Source organism: Hyperoodon ampullatus (assembly GCF_949752795.1).
Source record: "Hyperoodon ampullatus genome assembly, chromosome: 20".
Classification (NCBI taxonomy): domain Eukaryota; kingdom Metazoa; phylum Chordata; class Mammalia; order Artiodactyla; family Ziphiidae; genus Hyperoodon; species Hyperoodon ampullatus.
The window spans coordinates 36,230,811-36,255,507 of record NC_136933.1 but is presented as its reverse complement, the minus strand read 5'-3'; the positions used below and the strand labels follow the sequence as shown (position 1 = coordinate 36,255,507).

General features: G+C 38.5%; 1 protein-coding gene across 8 annotated transcripts in view; it reads right to left on the bottom strand.

The window, feature by feature from the left end:
• The window catches only part of TENM3 (teneurin transmembrane protein 3), a gene marked incomplete at its 5' end in the record, with an annotated part of 440,276 nt that overhangs the window by 160,993 nt on the left and 254,586 nt on the right, over positions 1 to 24,697 (bottom strand). For all 8 annotated transcript variants that reach the window (XM_079726500.1, XM_079726501.1, XM_079726502.1 and 5 more), the window contains one exon: positions 3,310 to 3,548. In XM_079726500.1, coding sequence (XP_079582626.1) covers positions 3,310 to 3,548 — 239 coding nt within the window. The remainder of the gene's footprint in view (positions 1 to 3,309; positions 3,549 to 24,697) is intronic.

Here is a 24,697-nt window from a genome sequence, read left to right as displayed (position 1 = left end):
CTACACATACATAAAAAAATACAAATGGTCCATAAGTATTTGAAAAGATATTCAGCACGACGAGTAACAAATGAAAACAACAGTAAAATGTTTTCATTTAAGAGATTGCCAAGGATTACAAATATTGATATTAAGTGGACTGGTACTTGTGTAAACTGAGGGTAACTTGGCCATGGTTTGCCTACCCTTTGGCACAGAAAATTTCTTTCAAAGAATTTATTCCGATCAAAAATTTGATCGACGGAACCCAGCTGCACATATAAACACACACACACGTGCATAAGAAAACAGTCACTGCATTTTCTGGAAACCGGTTAATTAAAAATAGCTGCTAAATGATGTTTAATGAATGATAAATGAGAAAGTCTGGTACAAAATGAATTAAAAATATGGGACTCTAGATGGATATGTGCATCGAGAAATATCTGAAAGGGCAGACACCAAAAAGTTAGCAGTGGTTACCTATGCAAAGATATAACACTTACCTGTGGGAATTAATTTTAACTTTCTTTTTTGGCCTTTCTTTAGTCTCTGAAAGTTTTTATAGGGACAGGAAAAACAACCAAACAGCAAAGTCTGTCCCCGTCCCTGCCTCCCTTTCTGACTATCCTGAGATAATTTTATCTTAGAGAAGAGACTTGTTAACGCTACAGTATCTCATAACTTCTCATGACCTTACTGGAAGGTGAGAAAGAAAATTCTAGGCGAGAAATAATTTCTCAGGCCTTTTATTTTACTTATTTCTTAAGGCTTTGACTTTATATTGACAGTCAATATGAGGGAAGGGGACCTCTAAGGGAATGGAAACAAGAACATTTAAGGATGGCTGTCCTTTTGCTGAAGGTTGTGCGGTCAATGTGATGATGACATTGGTCTCCCCACTGATTGTGGGGTTTATCAGGCTGATCTGGCTGGACAGATCTCCCTCTCTGCTTTACACGCACACTCAACAGAAAAGGACAGCCTTCCCAGAGATAGAAGTGTCCTATTTTTTTTTTTTTTCAAGGGTAAAGGCAGTATCTTCACTCTCAGAAAGATTTATCATGCTAACTGATGCAGAAATGAAATGCTTTACCTGATCTCAACAACAACAAAAAACCATTATGTTAGAGTGTTAGTTATTGAAGTACAGGAGGACCAGTGAAAATTCTAAGTATATTTGTGTTTAATTAAAGCAATAAAATGATGAGATAATTCTCTGATGATAAAAGTAATTTTTTGGCAGATAACACCTGGATTGTATCACCTTAATTTCTAGGACAGAAAGTAAATCTTAACAGATGTTCAACAGATATCTGTTAAACTAACAAGAGTACGTGAGTATATTAATTATATAATTTGTATGTTTCCATGTGGGGAAAGATAAAATCAAAGGGAGACATTTATGATACTGGTACTGGTAGGCGTAAAGTAGGATGCTAACCACTAAACAGTAAAAACAGGAAATTTGAAAACAAAGGAACATTTGAGTCTTTACTTAGGAGTCTGATATTCAATTATATCCACTGATGGATCCTTAAAAAGAGTACAAGGCTCATAAATAACAGTTATCTGATCTCACATTAAAATGCTATTTTTCTTCCTAGTCACGCAATGTAAATAAAATTAAATGGTATCAGAGTTGATATTCAAAATATTTAACAACTGGTAGGACACAGGTACTTAAGATCAGAAAGGATGTCTGACCACACATCCACAGCACAGACACTGAATTCCGACCCTGCAGAGTACTTATCTATCCGTTTAGCATGTACTATAGTGAAAAAAAAAAAAAATCCCATACAAATACATATGCTTAATTTATTACATCCCATTTGTGACTGGTGCATTTCAGAAACCATTTAAAATTCCTCAGCAGCACGCTGCTGACAAGTACAAGTAATGTATACAGTTAACCAGAAGAGATGCTCTTAATGGCTGGCTATTTTTTTAGCTGAATACTAGAAATCTGTCTGTGAACACAGATTTTTGTTGTGACGTTCCCCGTGTCCCTCGAGTGTTATGGAACGGCACAGCAGCACATCATTAGTGTGTGATCTCGGCCAAGTGGCAACCCCTTTGCTACCTGGTTTGACCACTTTTACAAGGAGGGAGTTAACTTAGATTGAAAAAGACAGAAAGGTTTCATCTCGCGTTCTTCTGTGATGGACAGTGGCTGTACGAAGCCCTGTGATGTCGATAACGAGGCCGTGTGCAGGTTTGGTGGGAATCGGTGCCCGGATTCATTAGCGATGTCGGCCACGGTCAAAGAATCGGAAGTCACAGTACTCCACATGCCACCGAGTTGCCAGCCCTGACTCAATTATCTCTAAAGTTCCTTCCTTCATGCTCTAAAATTCTATTTTCCTCTTAAATGACGTGACTCAAAATGGTTATTTCACTTTCCAAAGGACATCATTTATAACTAAGGAGTATTGTAGTTAATGGTAGAAACTGGTTCACCACAAAGCGTGATCCAATTCTACAGACAGCCCTGTGATTCTCTTATTCAGCTACAGAATTTCATGGGGCATCACAAATCGCTTTGTAAACCTGAGGATGCATCACTGGCTGTTGTTCTTGTTGCAAAACACACAGCCTGTGATTTATCTCAGTGGACACCATTTGCATTTTGACGCGGTGGGCCTTTCCCTACACTTAGAAGCAGATCAAGGTCGGATGTGCTCATTTCTGACACTTGAATAAGCAACTTTCCAGTAGTGTGAACACTCATCTACGCTCTGAAACAGTTAGAGAAAAGGCATATTTACAACTTCTATTAGCAGCTCCCATCATTCGGGTGACAAAGAACACGATGGATACCACATCGGAAAAGCTGGCAAATCCACACAGAGGAGCGCGCATGTGATCCAGCCATTGTTTTATGGATGCTCGGCTCTCTGGAGAGTGTTTCCTGAGTGCAAGCGGATGGCCCTGAGCGGTGGGTTTTACACCTAGACAGCTGAGCTGCCTGAAAGACAGTAACGTCGCAAGGAACAGAGAGCTTCCTATCGACTGCCCTGAAGGAGATTCCTGCACAGAGTTCATTCCTCCTACAAGCGCATCAATTATCTCCTGGACGTGAAATGCCACAGAGCTGCCCATATCTCACGAGGGACAAATCCGACACACACAGACTCTCTACTGTGTGTCCAAGACAGACCTCGTGCCTCATGCAAAGGCAGCTTTTCCATTTATCTACGTATGATGGAAATTACTTAAAATACTCTGCGATTTATCATATATCGGTACCAGCCCCTCCCCCATGCCATATAACCTCCGAATACACACCTTGACCAAATAAATCGAGTTCTAGAAACGTGTTCTTACCTATAAAATACGACAGAAGTATTGCCAGGAGCACTGAGACCCCTACAGCACACAGGGCGGTGCATTTCCAGCTACAGTACTTTGAAGACTTCTTGAATTTAAAAGCACTTCTTGACAGGGTGTTTCTAGGTAGTGGCCGAGTAGGTGGCGAGTAAACAGAGCCAGATGCCATCGTGTATCCTGGGGTTGCAGTACTGAACAGTGGCGTTGTCCCTGTTCCTGTTTTGAATAGGAAATGCCTGCGGGACAGGAAAAAAATCATTATAAGATACAAATAGATTAAAATGCGAGAGATAGAGACGGCGAGGCATGAGCGCTCTTCTATTTCTCTCTCTCTCTGGCTTTAAAATCATTTACTGCATATCATTCAAAAAATGAGAAATTAAGAAAATATTTTAACCAGAAAACCCAACTCAGAAAAATGACTCCGGGATGAAAGACACTGGTTTGCAATGAATACAGGAGGATTTACGCACACAGATGATTACTGCCCTTTCAAGTAGGTGTCTTGAGAGACCGCAGAGTTGTTCTAATCGTACCATTTCCTGCACAAACCATTTTGGAAGTTCCCTTTATGAACTGTCTTCAGAACATCTTCACATTTCACTTCGGAAAAGTAATTATATTACTTTATAGCTATGCGTGGATTTGCTCTGTATGAGAATATGTACTCCTACAAACACAAGCACACCTGATCACGTGGTACAGACTGATTTCTCTTCTGGACGTGTGTGCGGACTTTCTTATCCTTCCCCTCCCCCCCCCCCAATAACGGGTACTGTCAAGCCTGGCCACAGGCAGCGGGTCAGTTCTCCAGGAGGGCAAACTAAACTTATCTTTCGCTTATGTCAAACATAACCAGGAAAGTAAATCCGCTGGAGGGAGGGATAGAGAAAGAAAGCACTCACAGAACACTTTCTAAAACCAGCCTAAATAAATGAAGAGGTTAGTGAAGCAAGTTTTTAGATCAACTACAGAAAGATTCCTTAACGACTTGAGCCAAACGACAGCGGGGTCAACTGCCTCTAAGAGCGGTCTGCTCTCTTACCTTGAAAGTGTTTAAGCAGAAATTTGAACGATCACACGACAGGAGTGCTGTATAGGGAATTCTTTAGGAAAGATGACTCGTTTTAAGATTCCTATTAACAATAAAAGTCCCCAAATTTAGAAAAAAGCACCATGTTTTTCATGGATTACATTTCATATTATGCGAGTATCTGACTGTGTATTTAGTTTGTGTCCCAATATTTACTATCATTTTCCCTAATAACACATCCAATTAAGTCAACAGACTGCTCTCTCCTTTCTATGCAGGAGGCTATAGGAAATAATCGGGAATATTCCACCATGGTACAATACAGTCTTTATGCAAGATGATTTTAAATTGTAATACAATGAACCTATTTTAATGGGTATTAGAAAATACATTGAGCATATCAAACAAGTTAAGGGGTTAGAAGGACAGAACTTGGAAGCTAGATTGCTGAGGTTCAAATCCTGCTTTACTACTAGGTATTTGTCTTTGGGCAAGACACCTAACCCCTCTCTGTGTTTTGGTTTCTTAATCTGGAAAATACAGATAGTAATAGTATCTTCCTGTCGGGGTTGTTATGAGGCTTTTATGAGTTAATATTTACTGTAGTGTACTTGGAATACAGTAAGCACAATGTGCTTCAGAAATGAAAAAAATCAGTCATAATTTTACAAATATTATTGTTTATGAAAGGTTAACCAGGTATTTAAGTTACAAAGAGTCCATTTCCAGAAAATTATTAAGTGAATAATAGTGTAGCTGGTGTACAGATATGGTAAAAGTCATGAAAATTTGCCTGACAGGTATAGTGGAAAAAATTCTAGGCTAGAAATCAGAAGATTGAGGTTTAAGTTCCTGGTCTAACATTTCCTACTTTTATGATCCTATTTTCATCTGTAAAATGATTTACTTATCTCACAGGGTTGTAAACTAGTTAATGCATCTAAAAATGCTTTGTCAACCACAAAATTAGAACAGATGCAAATGATAAGTAACTACTTCTGTAAATTATACTAGCGACTGTATTGTGAATCCATTTTCCCCCATGGAACAACTTTATAAAGCAAATTTTAAAGTTTATAACCTGAATTAAGTGGTATGTTGGAAGCAGTATTTTTAGCACCTTCTACCATATTTATATTCAGCATAATTATTAAGAATGTGGGCTCTGGATCCGGATTGTCTGGGTTCAAATCCAGACTTCACCTATAATTATCGGCATGAAGTTTCTAAGTGGCTCAAATTTTCTGTGCGTTGGTTTTATCATCCATTAAATGGGAATAATAATAGTACCTACTACATAGGCATTTTACGAGGATTAAATGAAGTAACCTATGTGATGTGTTTACATCTGGCACCAGGTAAGTGTTGAATAAGCATTATCTATTTTTCTTCCCAAATTCACTCACTGGAATCTATATTCCAAAAGACCCAAAAGTATCGTTTGAAGACTTTAAATCCCAAATCAGAATATAACACCCTCACAAACAATGTCTACAAAATGAATTCCCTGGTTTACAAATTTGACATTGGCGATCCCACAAGTGGGAGGGCATGTACGCTGGAGAAGATGGACTGTGTGGTGCCAGGGAGGACCCTGACCATCCAGATCAGTGGCGGGCAAGCTTTTTCTGTAAAGGACCTAACAGTCACTATTTTAAGCTTTTCTGGCCATACCAACGCAACTCTGCTTCTATAGTGACTGCAGCCACAGATGATACATACTTGATTATGGCTGTATTCAAATAACACTTATTTATGGACACTGGAATTTTCATTTCATGTCATTTTCCCATGTTATAAAATATTCTTCTGCTTTTGATTTTTTTTCAATCACTTAAAGATGGAAAAATCATTCTAAGCTCATGATCACCACAAAAACAGGTGACAGGTTGGATCTGGCCTGAGAGTTGCAGCTGACCCCCTGATCAAGGTTCTCACTTTCTTTAGGGTTATACATGAAGGGTGAGCCAGGGTCCCAGCGGCCCACAGTAACAGACTACTTCCTCCCTGCCGTTGGCAAGGAGTAACAAAACGCATTCTGAAGGATACATGTCCACCCCTCTTGGAGAAGGAAAAGGTGAGGCAGGAAAGATAATGGAACCAGAGAGGGATCCTCCTGAAGCCCCCGCTCCCTTTACTTCCCATCATATCATCACGCTTATGTCCTTCAAAGCGCTTATTACAGTCAGTCCCTATCTCGTCCATCTGTTTACTTGGGCGGTGGGTTAAAGTTTTTTAACGCTATTTTAAATGTGCATTTTTCCTCCTGAAATCTCCCCCCCCACTTTCTGTCTTTGCGCTTCCTCCCCTTTCTCAATTCCAGTAGCTGCCTTGTTGCGTTGCCCCCAGGAGAGATGAGACAGGACAAGAAGTAGAAACAGCCTGAGTGTCCTGCCGGTTTCCCAAAGCCCAGTCTACTGGGTGAAATGGGGTGGACCGGGCTATAACCAGAATGCTTGGGAGAAACGCAGTGTGACGTAAAACAGGGGTTTCTCTCCAGGCGGGGGGCAGGAAGAGGACCCTCGGGGAGCTGATGAGAGCAGAGGGTTCCACAGGGCCCAGTGGGACAAGCCCGCCCGGGGGAGGGCTGGCAGGGAGTCGGGGGCTGAGGGTCTCCAGAGAAGCCTGAGGCTCTCTGTATACCTCGACGGAGGGTACGGAAAGGGCAGAGCGAGCGACCCCTGAAGCCAAGCACCCAGAAACAAGCAGCACGCCGACGGCGAGCAGTATGCAGGCCTTGGTCTTGGTACCATGGAGAACCTCTGGGTGGCGTGACGTAGAGCATGTGGATGTAACCAGAATGTTGGGAAGAAATCAAACTCAGGAGGTAAAGAGTCCCCTTAGACTAGACAATTTTCCCATCACGCGGGAGGAAGAGGGAAATGGGGGAGACGGCGCTGCGGGCAGAGGATCCGCGGTGCCTGGAGACGGAGGCCCTGCTCCCGGCTCCCCGGCGGAGGCCTGGAGAAAGAAGCGGAGACCAGGGAGCGGATCAGCAGCCCTGAGAATGGAAGACGCGTGTCCTTAAACCTCAGACAGAGACCGGCAGAGGTCACAGGGCGCCCAAGAGAAAACCAGTGGGTGGAGGGCTGAGGTGATGAAGTTGTGGAGAACCTCCCTGAGATTTCTGCATCTCAGCATGATTCACAGGAAGCAGAATGACCTGTACGGCTTCAAGAGTAGCAGAGAAACTGGACCAAGGGGGGCTGCGCAGACAGGAACGCAGCTGTCGCGGCAGCAACGCTGCGACCGATAATGAGGAAACAGCACGAAGACTGAAGCCCCTGGGACTCCCTGCTGCACTCACCGCATCGCGACAGGTTGGGTGGGAGACGGAGAGACCCAAATCACCCGGGCAAAGCTTCCAGGGATGAGAGTTTCAAATAAAACCGAGACAGAAATATAAAAAAATGAAGTTGTTTGTCTAGTATCCTAAATTGATGGCTACGAATGGTATGTCCACTGCACAAATCTCTGGTCTGTCTTCTCCAGTTAGAATGTAAATTCCACAAAGCCTCATTCACCTCTAAGTATTTTCAGGACCTAGAAAGTTCCTGGTACATAACTGTTGCTCCATAAATATTGTAAAATAAATAAAATGGTGACTACTGTGCCGATGTGGACAGTGAGTCTTATAGAAATTAAGTACCTTGGACAAAGACCCACAGCTAATAAACAAATGATGAAATAAAAATAAATAAAAGCTGGAAATTATAGCAAACCCGAACCTGGAAAATGTGTTAGAGCTTTATTCAGAGTGGTTTGGGTCATTTCTCAATGGGAAATGGGATTTGAACCTCAGCCTATGGACCACTAAAGATTATGATCTTAGCTTCAACACTGAAAACATGGTTCAAGACAAGGAGTCAGACACATGCTGACTTCAAATTAGACATCCCTTTTCTAGTTTCCAAAATTTGTGGTATCAATACATGATGTCCATCTGCTTTGGTGATCCTGGCAAGGAACTCTTTTAAGAACTAGACTTGAACGACTATGAAATTATTATTTTTCTTAAAGCAAAATGCAACTGTGAGATATTGTTGAAAACAAAGATATATTACTCAAAAATACACTGCTCATCAAGGTTAGTAGAACTGAAGACTCTTTACTTTCAAAGAGTTTCTAACTGTATTTATTTTTAAATAAATTTAGGACTGTACTGTTTATATTGTCATACAGTCTTTTAGTTTATTTTGTAAAACTCAAGTAATTTATTTATTTTCTGGCTGTGCTGCACGGCATGCAGGATCTCAGTTCCACAACCAGGGATCAAACCTGTGCCCCCTGCAGTGGAAGCACAGAGTCTTAACCACTGGACCACCAGGGAAGTCCCCTAACTTATTTAATACATAAATTTACTTTTGTTGCTGCAAGAGAAAATAGAATTTGATTGTTTTGGGGGTTATTTTGGCCAATGACTTTAAAGCTCTGAAGTGCATTTCCCCTTCCTCTGTCTAAATGATTATCCATGTTGGGGGTGGCATTAAATTAGTGCCTTGGAGATGTACGTGCATAGTAAATAAAGAAACATTATAAAACACTGAAAGAGAAACCAAATCACCCGTCAATTATATTTTAGAATCACTGGTCTGCAATATTTTCAGATGGCTTTCCAGGGTGTAAGTATAGAATGAATTCGTAAAGATTGCTTAAATTGATGTATTTTGAAACCATTTACAAATGATGGCATTCATGTGAGGATGATTCCTTTAAGAATCATTACAGCCTCAAAACAGATATGTTAAAATCCACATGTAAAAACCTCTTAGACATTAACCAGACTAGTAGAAAAGGTCTATGTCAACCTACTTTCTATAGAGAACACTTGGTTTCAGATTTGGTAGGAATCTGTCCATTTTTAGGTTCTGACAGGATGCCGTCTTTCCAAAGTCAACAATGTCCTCTCCACTGCAATACAGAAAATACAACACACTGACAAGTGCATTTTGTGACTTACCTGTATTTTTAAGCCTAGGATTTAAAAAAAAAACTGTTTCAAGCTTGAACACAATGCTTAGTTTAGGTCTAGAATTCCACAAATATTTAATAAATGAACAGATAAATGAATACTGGAATTCAGCTACATGAAAAGCATACAAGGAGTTTCCAGAAAATTCTTTCATCATCTAACTCTCTGTAAGGCACTTGTTCCTGTGTTCTGATGGTCTTTCCCACCCTGTGACTCTACACCAGTCACACAGCCTTGGGAATGTGCTTCTCACGTATCAAAAATTCTGCAAAAATTACTGTCAAAAACATATGCTTTTGACCCAGCATCCACATGAGGTCTGGAGAATAAAGGCAGGGATTTTCTTTCCTTCTCAGACCATATTTGGGAATGAAACAAGTGGATCCTGTGAGAATAGGCCCCCATTGTATTCGGCAATAAAGCAGAAGCAGCAGCAGCTTCTTTGTAACACAGGGCACACCGGAGCAGGCTGATCTTGTTCTGATGTTTCTAATGATGCCCTGCACGGCACCTGTCTCCAGTTCCTCTGCCATTTGTGCCACCATTTTCACTCTGGTGACAAACAAGAGATGCACACTTGAAGAGAGACTATCGGAGACTGGGAGGGGGAAAATCAATTTCAAAGCCCCAAAGGCAGCTGGTGCAGAAGGTCACCGAACACTAACAGTTGCTTTGTGGCTTTGGAATCTTGAGGGGGATTCTATTAACAACAACAAACAGACAAGCACCGTGGAACCGCGTGGCATCATTAACTGTAACGCCGTGAGGCAGCAAAAACATAAAAGGGGAGGATCACTCAGTACTAAGCACAATTAATAGCTGCTCGTTTTTCCTCTGAAGTTGAAAGATCCGTGTCTTTGTTGATTTGCCTTCACACCAACCTTTTCATTTCAGCTTTCCGCCTTTGGTTCTAGCTTATATTTCTAACTGACTCTGTGATGGATCTTCCTCTGGGTCATGCCACAAATTTTAAATTACTATCTAAAAAATGACACAGATGAACTTATTTACAAAGCAGAAACAGACTCACAGACTTAGAAAATAAATTTATGGTTACCAAAGGGGAAAGCTGGGGGAGGGATAAATTAGGGGATTGGGATTAACATATACACACTACTATATACAAAACAGATCATCAACAAGGACCTACTGCAGAGCACAGGGAACTACACTCAATACTCTGTAATAACTTATATGGAAAAGAATCTGAAAAAGAATAGATACATGTATATGCATAACTGAATCACTTTGCTGTACACCTGAAACTAACACACTATTTTAAATTAACTACACTCCAATATAAAATAAAAATTAAAAAACAAAAAGGAAATTAGTAGGGACACAGACTAAATCTCCCTGTCCTTCTTTCTGTCTCCATTCCCACCGTTTGGTCACTGTTGGTAACTCTGTCCTTAATGTTTCTCTAAATGACGGATTTAGGGGTGATTTTCAATTACTATTCTTTTCTGCCTGCTCCCTCCTCCCACCAGTATTCAACCAGTCAGAGGATCTTACATTCTTTCCTTTACAGCATTTCTCCTTTGCTTTTTTCTCTGTTTCAGTCTTTCCTTTTCTTTTCTTTTGCCAGGGTGGAGAAGTTCTTCTGAGTTCTTCTACCTCAACTTCCTCTTTTTAATTTGTTTGGCAAACACCAAGAATGGGCACAGTAACATTTTCATTTCAAATTTCCTTCTACTCTCAAGTGAAATGTCATGCTTTAAGTACTGAACCTGCACAATACACTGAATTACTTCTATATGTCCAGTCATAACTTCTGTCTACCTTTACCTCAGACCACTTACAATTGCTTTTAATTGCTGTTTTACTCAGTCTCTCAGCAGGTACACTTTGTTCCTTGGTAACTCTTCACTTTTGATTGTTTTTGTCTTTCAAAGTAATCACCACAAAACTTACTATTGTTAAGATTTTTAGTGGAAAAATAATCAGATTTTTGGAGTAAATTTAAATGTGCCTTTCTATATTATATGTCATATCAATTTATTCAGTGCTCATTTTATAAGATCCTAACATCAAGTACAAAATTAAACAAGTTATAAAATACAATTAAGTTGTAAGCTTACAAGCGTCACCAGGAAACAAACAGGTTAATATTAGTCTTTTGTTCAGGAGCTTAATATCATCATGATACTCCTCTAAAATCAAGAACATGGTTTAATAAGTCGGCAATTATAGGAACCAAATGAGAAGCATCCCTGGAAAATGTGTTATAGCATCATTCAAAGCCATGTGAGTCATTTCCTCAGTGGGACATTAGGATAGAAGATAAAAGTCAAAAAGAAAGTGTGCAACCACTGAATGAAATTTTAATTAGATCAACTTCATAATTGGTTATCTTCATAGAAAAGAGGGTTTTCTTTTTCCCTTCCATGTTTTATACAGTATTAAAAACCTTTTGAGAGATGAGCAAACAAAGCAAATGATTAGAATGAAAAGAGAATAGTAGTCAGTGTTCAGTTCCGGTCCCTAAGGTACAGCTGAAACCTTTACTGGTGACACACAGACACCTGGAAAACTATTTCTATTGTCTAAAACCTGTTACATCTTATGGGGAGAAAGGCTCTATTGCACAGGAAATGATGCTTTCTTCCTCTTCTTATAGTCTTTGTTGAATAGAGAGAGAAATTTACATCAAACTAAATGTGAACTGTTTAAATGTCTTGATGCCTTGCCTTCTATTTATGTTTCTAGGCAAATCAATAAAAATTTTACCTATAATATAGATGGCTTGCTGCAAATTGGATGCTCTGATTTCAAAGACAATGTGCCAGTAAGAAGAAAGATTGGCAATATTTGGCCAAATTTACAACATTTTCAGAATCCAAAGTTCTCACTTAAGAGCTAAGAAAATTTTAAGTTATAGGTTCTTTTTCCTTCCAGCAAAATATAACTTTCTGGATTTAAGAGGCTTATTAAAGGTCTCATAAGATTTCCTCAACGTCAAACAGCTCTTCTGAAATGACATTTTCAGATTTAAAGCAAATGAGTCCCACACTTGTGGATTAAATTTACCTGGTAATATATGAAGGCTAAAATTAACTACTGAGTTCAAAATAGTTTTAGTCACTTGATGATGCCCAAACAATGGATGGTTTGCCTGGAATTCATTTTAAGGTAAAATACATACTAAAAATTTTCAAAATATACAAAATTGAATTATTGTGTGTTACCTTTCATATTGCCCATTGTCACTCACTCAATTACCTGTAATCTATCATTGAGAGTATATATATTAAATATTGCATGAGTTAAAACAGCCCCAAATATTTGTCAGTATTTATTTATTTATAAATTTATTTATTTCACTTATTTATTTTTGGCGGCTTTGGTTCTTCGTTGTTGTGTGCAGCTTTCTCTAGTTGCGTCACGTGGGCTCAGTAGTTGTGGCGCACGGGCTTAGTTGCTCCGCGGCATGTGGGATCTTCCCAGACCAGGGCTCAAACACGTGTCCCCTGCATTGGCAGGCGGATTCTTAACCACTGCACCACCAGGGGAACCCTGTCAGTATATATTTATAAGAAATGATAAAACTGAAAGATGATATTAACTATTATCTGAGCACACTGAACCTTAAAACCTGTGCTTCATTATAACAGTCTTTAGAATTTTCACTATCAAATTCTGATTTTTCAACTCCAAAGCCAAGTGGATTACCTGTTAAATATATATTTAGCAACATTTGGTAACTGATTAAAAGACTTGAAAAAGCAGTTTATTTAAGTGGTGTGCTTTAGGATAATGATGCAAGCAAATATAAAATTTTTGGCAGCTATTAAACAGAAAACTAAAGAAAGCAAGCACAGGTAGAAAATTAGCTGTTTCTATTCAAGGCTGGGTTCCTATTGGTTTTCCTTGCCTTTCAGCAACTGATTCTCAAGAGACATCTGCAATTACTTACTGTGCTTAAATACCTATAGCTGTTTGGAGAGAAATCTCCATCAGTCAAGGAGGATGGCCCTAAGCAGTTCTGCAACGATTCCGGAACTAAGAGATTGCAGAGGCTGCCATGAATTTTCAGGGAGAAGCCTACCCACACTAACATCTGCACGAGACTGCAAAAGATATTCTGCAGTCACCTATCTTTCTCCTGGAAACGGCTCCATCAGACTTTTGATGGACTCACAGGTTTTGGCGGGGCCTTGTGAGCTTACACAGTCAAGGGTCAGGCCACCAACATGAGCAGAAGTGTACTTTGAGACGATTACATACAGTAAAGCAACGGTTCTCAAGCTTTAGTTTATATCAGAATCCCTGGCAGACTTGTTAGAGAAGGTCTGGGGTGGAACGCCAGCGGCTAACGCTGCTGGTCCGGGGACCACGTTTTATTCAAGACTCCCATCCAGATTGTGTAACAAAACAGAAAATCAGTTCAAAAGACTCCTGCTTAGACAGTCACTGCTGCTAAGTCACTTCAAGTGGTCAATTTACAGCAACTGTAATTTGTGCGATACGAGGCTCAATCCATCTGATCTCACAATCAAATGGTTTAGATATTTTTCATTGTTTTGTGTCATCTCACTCAATTCCTTACTTCCAATACCCCCCCTCCATTGTTCCTCCTTTTCAGTTTCACCTGTTTGTTAAGAAATTGGTTGCTTCATCCTCTTTAATCTCATTGCTACTTTTAAATGTCTACCATGTTTATTGGCCTTTACTTTATCTCTAAATTAGACACCAGTATCCATTCTCTCCTGGCTCTTCTGTTTCCTAGAGGTATCTATATTTCCATGTGCTTATCAAACATTCAGCAACATACTATCTTATTTCACAAGTACCTTCTTTTAGGGAGTTCTTTCCTTTTCTCTTTGAACTTGACACTTGGATTTGTGAGTCATGTAGAAGGCTAGCTGATAATTCACCTTGGGTATTTACAGCTTCCCAAAAGGTTTCAATACTTTTCTTCATAGAGATGATGCTATTTCTCTACTCTTAACCTTTTTGGCTGGAATTGTTTTTATATATTCTTTTTTTTCCTCTAAAAACTTTGCTTCAATGTATTACCTGGATTAAAATCTATCTAGGAGAGAAACAGCTATCTCTACTCATTCTCTTTATCTATTAGAAGAGACTTCTGGAAAACTCAATTCTAACATTTTAAAAGCACTGTATACACACACAAATATAACCTCCTTACTCCTTTACACATCTGCTACTTTGAGGGGAAGGAAAAAAATAAGAGTATTTTCCCTCACAACATGGCTTCTCCCTAAGTTTTCTCCTTTGAAGCAGCTGAGGACAAAGCTGTGACAATCAAGGTGCTGTTCCCAGCACTGGCTACGGTGGGTGCACGACCACACACACCCTGACAAAGGTTGCAGCAGTGGTAGCTTCTGATCCACAAAGCTACATGATGAAACAAAATTGTTTCCCTGAAGCTCAGAGGGTGCAGAAATCCCCTGCTGAACCCTCATTATTACAGGTGAAGCTTTTTCTTTCATCCTTTACATATTATATTAAAACGTGCTTTCAAGGGTGGGAGTGACAGAACCAGTTAAGAGTAGTACTTAACTGGTAGAAGGAAAGTAAAAGGTATTTGGAGGACTAGTTTTTAATTAACTTCTTCAATAACCACTATGGTAGCAGCAGCACTTGCCAAAAGCTTTAACTAAGAATAAAAAATTATCTAATGGGATCTAAAAATGGAAGAGGCTTGTCTCAAGGGTGGACTAAAAAGGTGAAACAGTTAAGAAAAAATAAAATTTACCTCGAGTGAGTTGATGATAAACTGAACCTCAATATTTTTTCACCTTGCATTATGATCATTTAATTTCTGCTAATTTTTAAATAGGACGAGTCTAGGAAAGGTGATCTGTGCATGTGTGTGGGTGTGTGTGTAAATTTTCTAAGAACTGGACAGGGCTCGTTCAAAATGGATTAACTGGGACTTCCCTGGTGGCACAGTGGTTAAGAATCCGCCTGCCAAAGCAGGGGACATGGGTTTGATCCCTGGTCCGGGAAGATCCCATATGCCACAGGGCAACTAAACTCGTGTGCCACAACTACTGAGCCCGTGCACTGCAACTTCTGAAGCCTGTGCGCCTAGAGCCCGTGCTCCGCAACAAGAGAAGCCACCGCACTGCAACAAAGAGTAGCCCCGGCTCGCCGCAACTAGAGAAAGCCTGCATGCAGCAACGAAGACTCAACGCAGCCAAAAAAAAAAAAAAAAAGTGTACTTTCTAAAAAAAACCCAAAAAACAAAATAGTCTAATTATTTTGCTTCTAATATAAAGGTATTATTATTATAAATCTAACTGAAAATGCTTTATAGTATAAGTAATATACTGTGCATCCCTGAATTGCAAAAAAAGGAAATATTTTAGACTCCTACTAATTAAAATGCCTCTTCTTGTACTACCTTTAAATTAATTATGGCATTCATTTTAAAGAAAAACATTTTAAATAAGAAAATTAAACATCCTCCAAGTGAGTAATCAGCATTAGAATGTAAATTACATATTTTGACATGAAAACAAAAAACAAGTATGTAATGATTCTAGCTGTGACACAGTGAGTTAGTGAGACTGATAAACTATTTCATGCTGATAGCATGTTGTGTTCTCAAATCTATTACACTTTTGAATTGATGTGCTATTATCTTTGGACAACTTTCACACTAGGAGGTGATCCCAGCAAGAAAAATGTTTTAAATGAAAAGCTTATAAACAAGATGCATTTCACTGCTGTTACCTGAATTAATATGAGCTATTAGTGGTTGTACAAGAGGTTTGTGAAAAAAATTGTTTTATAATATTTTACAAAAAATTGCAATATGAATGTATTAATAATTATACATTTTAGCAATTGCCTCTGTATCAATTTATAATCATACTGAATGTACAACAGGTACATGGTAAGTACAGCATTATGTGTTAACTGATCTCTGAAAATTGGGAGGCAAAATTCTAGACAGTATTAAGGTGATTTGTGGGAAATATATTTTAGTGAATTCTTCACTGTCTTATACATTCACTTTTCAGTCTTAAGCGAGAGACATAAAATATAAAATTTAAGCATAACCACAGTTGTAAAAAATAAGTAGGTCTACAATAGGAGGCAAAGTATTTTTATTATGACTTGTTTTAACTTAGACATGTTTATAATCAAGCAACAAGTCGTGTTATACAGTTTGCTTGGGAGCATTAAGAACTGAACAACCACGGGTTCGTGCCCCGGTCCAGGAAGATCCCACATGCCGCGGAGCGGCTGGGCCCGTGAGCCATGGCTGCTGGGCCTGCGCGTCCAGAGCCTGTGCTCTGCAGCGGGAGAGGCCACAACAGTGAGAGGCCCGCGTACCGCAAAAAAAAAAAAAAAAAAAAGAACTGAACAACCAGATTAAATATGCAGACTTTTTTAAACCAGTATCAAGATGGCTAAAATAGTTTAATAGTCTTTGTTATATTTTAGTTATTTTAACTGTGTAGCCATGGTATCAAATGCCCAAATCTATATTAGATATTTTCCTACATGTTTTAAGATACCAATTACACTGGGCTTCCCTGGTGGCGCAGTGGTTGAGAGTCCGCCTGCCGATGCAGGGGACACGGGTTCAAGCCCTGGTCTGGGAAGATCCCACATGCCGCGGAGTGGCTGGGCCCGTGAGCCATGGCCGCTGAGCCTGCGCATCCGGAGCCTGTGCTCCACAACAGGAGAGGCCACAACAGTGAGAGGCCCGCATACTGCAAATAAATAAATAAATAGATAGATAGATATCAATTACACTACCGTTGGCAGTTATTACATACTAAATATATTAAAATTAAGATGGAAATGCAAAAGATCTTTAAATTCCTATGTGCTGGGCTTCCCTGGTGGTGCAGTGGCTGAGAATCTGCCTGCCGATGCAGGGGACACAGGTTCAAGCCCTGGTCTGGGAAGATCCCACATGCCGCGGAGCAACTGGGCCCGAGAGCCACAATTACTGAGCCTGCGCGTCTGGAGCCTGTGCTCCGTGACAAGAGAGGCCGCGACAGTGAGAGGCCCCCGCACCGCGATGAAGAGTGGCCCCCGCTTGCCACAACTAGAGAAAGCCCTCGCATAGAAACGAAGACCCAACACAGCCAAAAATAAATAAATAAATTTACTAAAAAAAAGAATTCCTATGTGCTATTTGAACAAGATTTAATCTACTTAATTATTAATTCATTTACTTATTGATGGCTTAAAATTGCTCAGCAAAGCTCTTTCTATAAATTTGAGAAGGAAGTGTGAATATAGGTAAAGAGAAGAATTTCAGGTGTCGATGTCAGTTGATGGAGAAGCAAAGAATTCCAGGGTTGTTAAGAGATGCTGAAGGTATCCTAATCAATCAGATGTGTGACAGTGAACAAAAAGTATTTAACAAAACAAAAGAGAAAACAACCAGTGCAAAGAGTGGTGAGTGATTTAAGTTAGGCTGATTGAGGACCTATTTACTGTCTACAAAGAAAAAATCATGTAATTTAAACTTCATAAAATCTTCACTCTGTGTGATTGTAAACTCTGTTTTTTTTAAGATGAGAAAACTGAGCCTTAACTTGGCAAAGTTAGTACAGGGGCAAAGTCATGACTTTTTGTCCTTAAGACTTACGTTTTTAACCAGTTATGTAATATAGTAGTAGTCGCCATATGAGCTATGTATCTTAATGCATGTGTAAAGCACCCTTCTATCTGTATTTATCTCGTATTTTAAAAATAAGATACCAGGCTTTTACGCTATTGAATACACTGACGACTGTGGAGCCTACACCCAGTCCTTTTGCTGGGAAGTCATTAATGTCCATGCGGTATCCTGAGACAGAGAAAAGAGCTCACCAAGAGGAGGGGTTACCAGTAACGTCCTCACCTTTTAGCTTTTGCAGCTTGCGTGTGATTAATTCAATACAAAATTCTTCACTCATTCTCTGGGACGAGTAGGGAATGATCCTGAAAATCTTTTTTAACCACTTAAAGGTTATCCAGCGAGCTTATGGCAAAGTACCCCCAAAGAGTTATAAACCATAAAAATGGGTTAAATATATAAAATGGGTCCAAATTTGCTGACCTTTTCAGTGATGACAAGTGGCTGTCAGTAGTATGCTACCAAGAATTTATTTTTGAAAAAATTATTTATCTGTCTCTTTAAGGTACAGGTATTATTTAAGAATGAGTAAGAAAGTACTGCTTCTCTGAAGGAACTCTTAGTCCAGGGAGAATATTCTTAAAACGTACATTTGGAATTATTCTCATTATAATTTTGTTGCCAAGAACGATGACTGCCACCTATGCCAATTATCAGTTTTCTAAACGGCTTCAATGTCTGCAAAACGTGGTAGTTTAGTGGGTTTTGCCTTCGTTTACTTAAAAATGTGAAAATGCAACAACATCCAATTAGTTTGCTAGAAAACGAAATTAGCCAAGTTACAACAGATACTGTATGATCTCATTTATATGTCGAATCTAAAAAAGTCAACTTTGGGACTTCCCTGGCGGTCCAGTGGTTAAGACTCTGTGCTCCCAATGCAGGGGGCGTGGGTTCAGTCCCTGGTCAGGGAACTAAGATCCCACATGCTGTGTTGCATGGCCAAAAAAAAAAAAAAAAAAAAAAAAAAAGAAGTCAAACTCACAGAACCAGAGAGCAGAATGGTCTGGTTGCCAAGACCAGGGGCTGGGAGGCGGGGGAACTGGGGAGACACTTTGGGTTATCAGGTGAGTAAGTCGGGAGCTAATGAGCAGCCTGGTCGTTACAGATAATAATACCATATCATGTACTTGAAATTGTTAAAAGAGTAGATCCTAAGTGTCCTCACCACACATACACACAAAAGATAACTATGTGACGTGATGGGTGTGTTAATTAACTCAGTTATATACACACACACACACACACACACATATAAAATCATCATGTACACCTTAAAAAGACAAATTGTACAATCTAAATATATACAACTTTTATTTGTCAAAAGGAAGTATATATAATTGTTAGGATTGAAAAATGTTTAAGGTATGATGACTTTGATATGTAATTATTTCATAAGTGTATATTTAATAAATAATTTACTAAATGAACAAACTTAATAGACTTAAATAAAAGAAAATTATTTTAAAATATTATCTATTTCACTTCATCCTTTCAATTTTTAGTTTTTTGTGTTTTTTTTTTTGTGGTACGCGGGCCTCTCACTGTTGTGGCCTCTCCCGTTGCGGAGCACAGGCTCCGGACGCGCAGGCCCAGCGGCCATGGCTCACGGGCCTAACCGCTCCGCGGCATGTGGGATCTTCCTGGACTGGGGCATGAACCCGTGTCCCCTGCATCGGCAGGCGGACTCTCAACCACTGCGCCACCAGGGAAGCCCCAATTTTTAGTTTTATATACGTATCATAACATGCATAAGATTAGTACACTGCTACAACTGTGTAATTTTTAATTTGATAAATACATATATTTTGGAGTTGTGTACTTTATTTTTCCCTTTCATATGTAATAAAAAAATGTAGAGACACTACAAGAAGAAAAGGTAATGAATTTGGAACCTGAGATCTAGCTGAATGCTAGTGATCACATGATCTCAGGCATTTTACGAAATCTCCATGTACCTTAAAAAGAAGATTAGATCATCTCTAAAATCAATTCCAACCCTGAAATTTGCTCTGGAATATATAGTCCAATCTTTTTCAGAAGCAGTCATACCTTCTACAGGTCCTCCATAATAAACTTGAGTTTTTCATATGGGTACATTTCATAAACATCTGCTGAATGAATGAATGCATTCAGGCTTTATTTTATGAAGTATCACTACTCCACCACTATCTCAGATAATTTCTTCCCCATATTATCACCGTTAGCTTTTTCTAAAACAAACCTTGTCTTTGAAAATTTACTTCATAATTTATTTCCTCTAGGAAGTCACCCCAATTAAACTGAGGATATAGTGATTATTCTCACAATAACAAAATACCTAGCTCCAAAGCTGAGAATGCTACCTAATTGCTCACAAAAATTAATCAGCATGTAAGTTCCTGGTTAATTGTCATTGCCCTCACTGCCTTGGTAGCTGTCATTTACCTTTATAAATGCTAACTCAATTATTTTATTTTTAAAGGTATAGCATAAGAAAAGAATAAAGAAAAGAAAAGAAACTGAAGTGCCAGATACTTTACATATGATATTTCAAGGAATACTTATAAAATGTTTGTGAAGTATCATCAAACCCATTTTATGAGAAAACGAGGTAAAATGTATGAGTACTTGGCCCAAGGTTATATAGCTAGTAGGATGTTGAGATTTTAATCCAGATCTGGTGTCTAGTACACCATGACCCGAAAGAAGCCATATTCTATTAGTGCAGGATGTAACTGGAACAAGATGACTTCTGGTAGTAGCATTTTAAGTGGTTCAGAATATGAGGTGAGATGCTAAGAAATCATAAAGAGGGTTTTAGCAGAATCAGAGGGGTTATCAAATAGAATTTATTAAACTTAGTTGGCTAATTGCATGTTCAAGAATTTAATCTTAATGGGCTAAGAAGAAAGGGTTCTGAGAATGGTGTAATACGACACAGACTCAGGTTTGCAATTAAAGGAGAAAGAAATAAAACAGGCACAAGAATGTCAAGGCAAAATGAAGAAACACAGGAAAAGAAAAGCAATTGTCTTTGACAGGGTATATATTAATTGGCGATGAAACCAGAGGATGAAATTTTAGAGATAAACACATAGTTTTAAAATTGGACAATAAATTCTAGGAAAAGATAAAATCAACATGTAGTAATGATGTTAAGTAGAGACAACACACACACACACACACACACACACACACACACAAAATCAAGGAAAGAGGACTGAAACATATTTTCACAGACAACATCAGTGAAGAGTAAAAGAATTTTTTAAAACTTCCAAAAACAGTTGCCGAGGAAGAAGAGAGGTGTCTCAAAATGAATAGGTCATATCCAGAAACAGATTATGATTAAATCACAGTCATTAGCTATGACCAGAGTAATGGCACAGATGACCTTTTACTTTGATCATGTTCAGAGAAGCGACCAGAAATGTGTTAGGAGTAATTAAGAATTCATTACTCTAGATACTATGGAAATTCAGGTTATCATATATGAATATTTTATACCGATTGATGGTTATCCAAAACCAAACATTATCAGAGTATACAGTATTTGCAACTGGTTGGAATTATGCTTTCAAATATCATCTAAGGCCTACAGCAAATGATTAATACATACTTTCTTGGTATCTTAATTACTATTAAAAAAAAACTGGTTCAACTCAGTTAAACAAAATAACACTCCTACTCTTTTGTACAGTAACTTCATCACACTCAAAAGATACCTAAAGCTTTAAAAACCTTAAATATAACTGGGGTCTAACTTCTGACTGATGTGAAGACAATGCATCTATCAAGGCTTTTATGGATTCATTCCAAACATTTATTACTTTAGTTAACTAAATGTTTCAGGGATATGAATAGTTGCCTTTCATTATAATTTGAAGATTTTTTTTCTTCTCAAGAACAAAATTAACAGACTTGCAAAAATTCATGTACTTTTTGTTTAATGACAGGAATAGTGGAAAAAAAACCCAAGAGATTTTATTCTGGTAAAACTATGGTTAAGGCTTGGACTACCTAACTCATAAAGATAAATTAGACATAATTATTCCAGTTAAGACAAATACGTTCTTCATTCCTGGAGAGAAGAGAGCTACTTAATAATAAAAGATATTCGTTCGGCTGTTAAGCAAATAATAAAAGATATTCGTTCGGCTGTTAAGCAATTGGGTCATCTTATCCTATGCAATGGTTGTTATTACTATTATTATTGTTTGGTCATATTTAGAAAAAACATTTATGAAGCACCTACTGCCAGATGAGTTGTTTACATTATTTCATTCAATACAACACTATTATGAGTAGGTATTATTATTGCATTGGAAATTGACCTCAGATTTAAATAATTAAATAATTAAATAATTTGTAGATGACTACATGGCTAGTTTAAATGACGGATCTACGATTAAAAATCAGGTCTGACTGCAAAGCACATGTTCTTCTCATGATGCTAAACTGTGTTTATATCTCTACTAGATCTACTAGGTTTTATTCAGGAATATATATCAATATGGACTCCTGGGAATGACCTTTATTTTAGAGCTACAATCAGCCCACAGCCTACTTTCTCATTTTAATTATTGGCATGTTGCCTGCTAAACACCCAAATTGAGACTATAGCATTACAACTGGTTAGTAGCAATCTTGTATTAAAAATGATGTTTTTGCTTTCACTTAGTAATCATCTTTGAATCTTTATCTCATACTTTTAGAATGAGAACTCTTTCAGTATAAGAGAATGGTTTCAGAAACCAAATTATAATGTTGCCAGAGATACATGGATCTTTGAGTAAAACCAGGATCAAAATTTATCTTTGCTTAACATTTTTAGTTAATATATGATTTACCTTTAACATTTTACATTTAAGAAATTAAATTTGAACTTTTTGGGAAAAAAAAGTCATTCAACATGCTGACTTCAGTATATGCCCCCTCCTGTTCTCTTGATACTGTGAGAAGAAAATAAAGACGACCATTTTATGTATCATTTCTAGGAGTGACACATTTTGGGGGCCAACAGAAGCTTTCTCTGTGAAGCGGTTGACAAAGGGTTAAATATTTGCTACATGTTGGCAACAGAAACTAGAAGATTTCAAAGTAGGAGTCACAGCTGTATTCAACCAAGGGCTGCCTTTCCACTGCCTCTAACTTGATCTCTGTTATTATTTACCTTATGTATAAAATAATTTGAACTTACAAAGTAACTTTACTCTTGGGAATAAAACTTAGTAGGGTAACCATATGCCTCTTTGCCCACAACAGCCTTAGTTTATGCCTGTAGTTCCAGTGTAAATGTTCACAGTCCCCTTTCACTCTCATATTGTCCTGGTTTGATGATAAATTATATGGTTACGATAGAACACAGGCACTGAAATAGGACTGCAACAGCTTCTGGAATTATCCTCCTCTCAGTGAGACAAAAATTTTTAAGCCACAAATTGAAACAAGGCTTAAATATAAACACCTCCTAGCAAATGCTCCTGCATCACACATCCATCTTCCTCTGTCTTCCTGTTACTCTTACAACTGGACACATATCCCTCTACGGGCCTTTTAACAAATACCATAAGTTATTGAAGGTGAAATATTTCAAGAGATCTGGAATCCCTTGATTTTTACTATTCATTAGTATGTAATTTTAGATGAGTTTACTGGGTTTTTGTTTTTTTTTTAAACAAATGGAGATGGTGAGACTCTCAACGATTAATTAAGAATATCTTAGGACTTCCCTGGTGGCGCAGTGGTTGAGAATCTGCCTGCTAAAGCAGGGGACACGGGTTCGAGCCCTGGTCTGGGAGGATCCCACATGACGTGGAGCAACTAGGTCCGTGAGCCACAACTACTGAGCCTGCGTGTCTGGAGCCCGTGCACCGCAACAAGAGAGGCCACAACAGTGAGAGGCCCGCGCACCGCGATGAAGAGTGGCCCTGCTCGCCGCAACTAGAGAAAGCCCTTGCACAGAAACGGAGACCCAACACAGCCAAAAATAAATATAAAAATAAATGAATAAATAAAAGATTACTATTAAAAAAAAAAGAATTTCTTAGCCTAGATCCACATCTGATTTTGAAGTTTACATTCAGTAACTTTAGCTTCTTCAGTTTTACCTCTCTTCACTGTATTTTGTGATTTTCTCTTTTCCCACAGGTGTCCTTGGGTTTCCTCAAACTATCTTTAACAAAAGGATATGGCATTACTCAGTAAACTTAAGTTCGTAGACTACCTTCCTAGGTATATTCTACTTACAGCTGTATCTTTAATTATGGAGGATCTTACTACTTACTGCCTTGCTAAAGGTAGCTGGTTATCAGCTTGTAGGTGGAGGTACAATTTTTCAACTGGGAAAGCTCTACCCTGGTACTATACGGCCAGGACGTGTGTGTTGCTGCCTAGACTTCTAACAGGCAAGGCTGACTCAGACCTGATTGTCTTTCCTTTTCCTTAGAACCATTTAGAGTGAAGATGAAGGAGGGGGAAAAAAAGGAGAATATCTTACTTTAGTAAATGATACTTCTGTTTAGGTTGTTTTTTTTTTTAAAGATGTAGCAATTGATCTCACATTAAAGCAGCCCAAGACATCTTGATATTTGAAATAAAAATGCAATAATAAAAAGGTAATTTAATATGCAATTTCATACATTAGTAATTAGCAAAGCATTGCTGAGCTACAAGGTAAAAAGCTATGGGAACATCACTAATGAACTATCAAGGCCAAAGTAGACTTCAATAAATGAGACTTTAATAAATCTTTTATTAAACAGCTACACATGAACCACTTGGT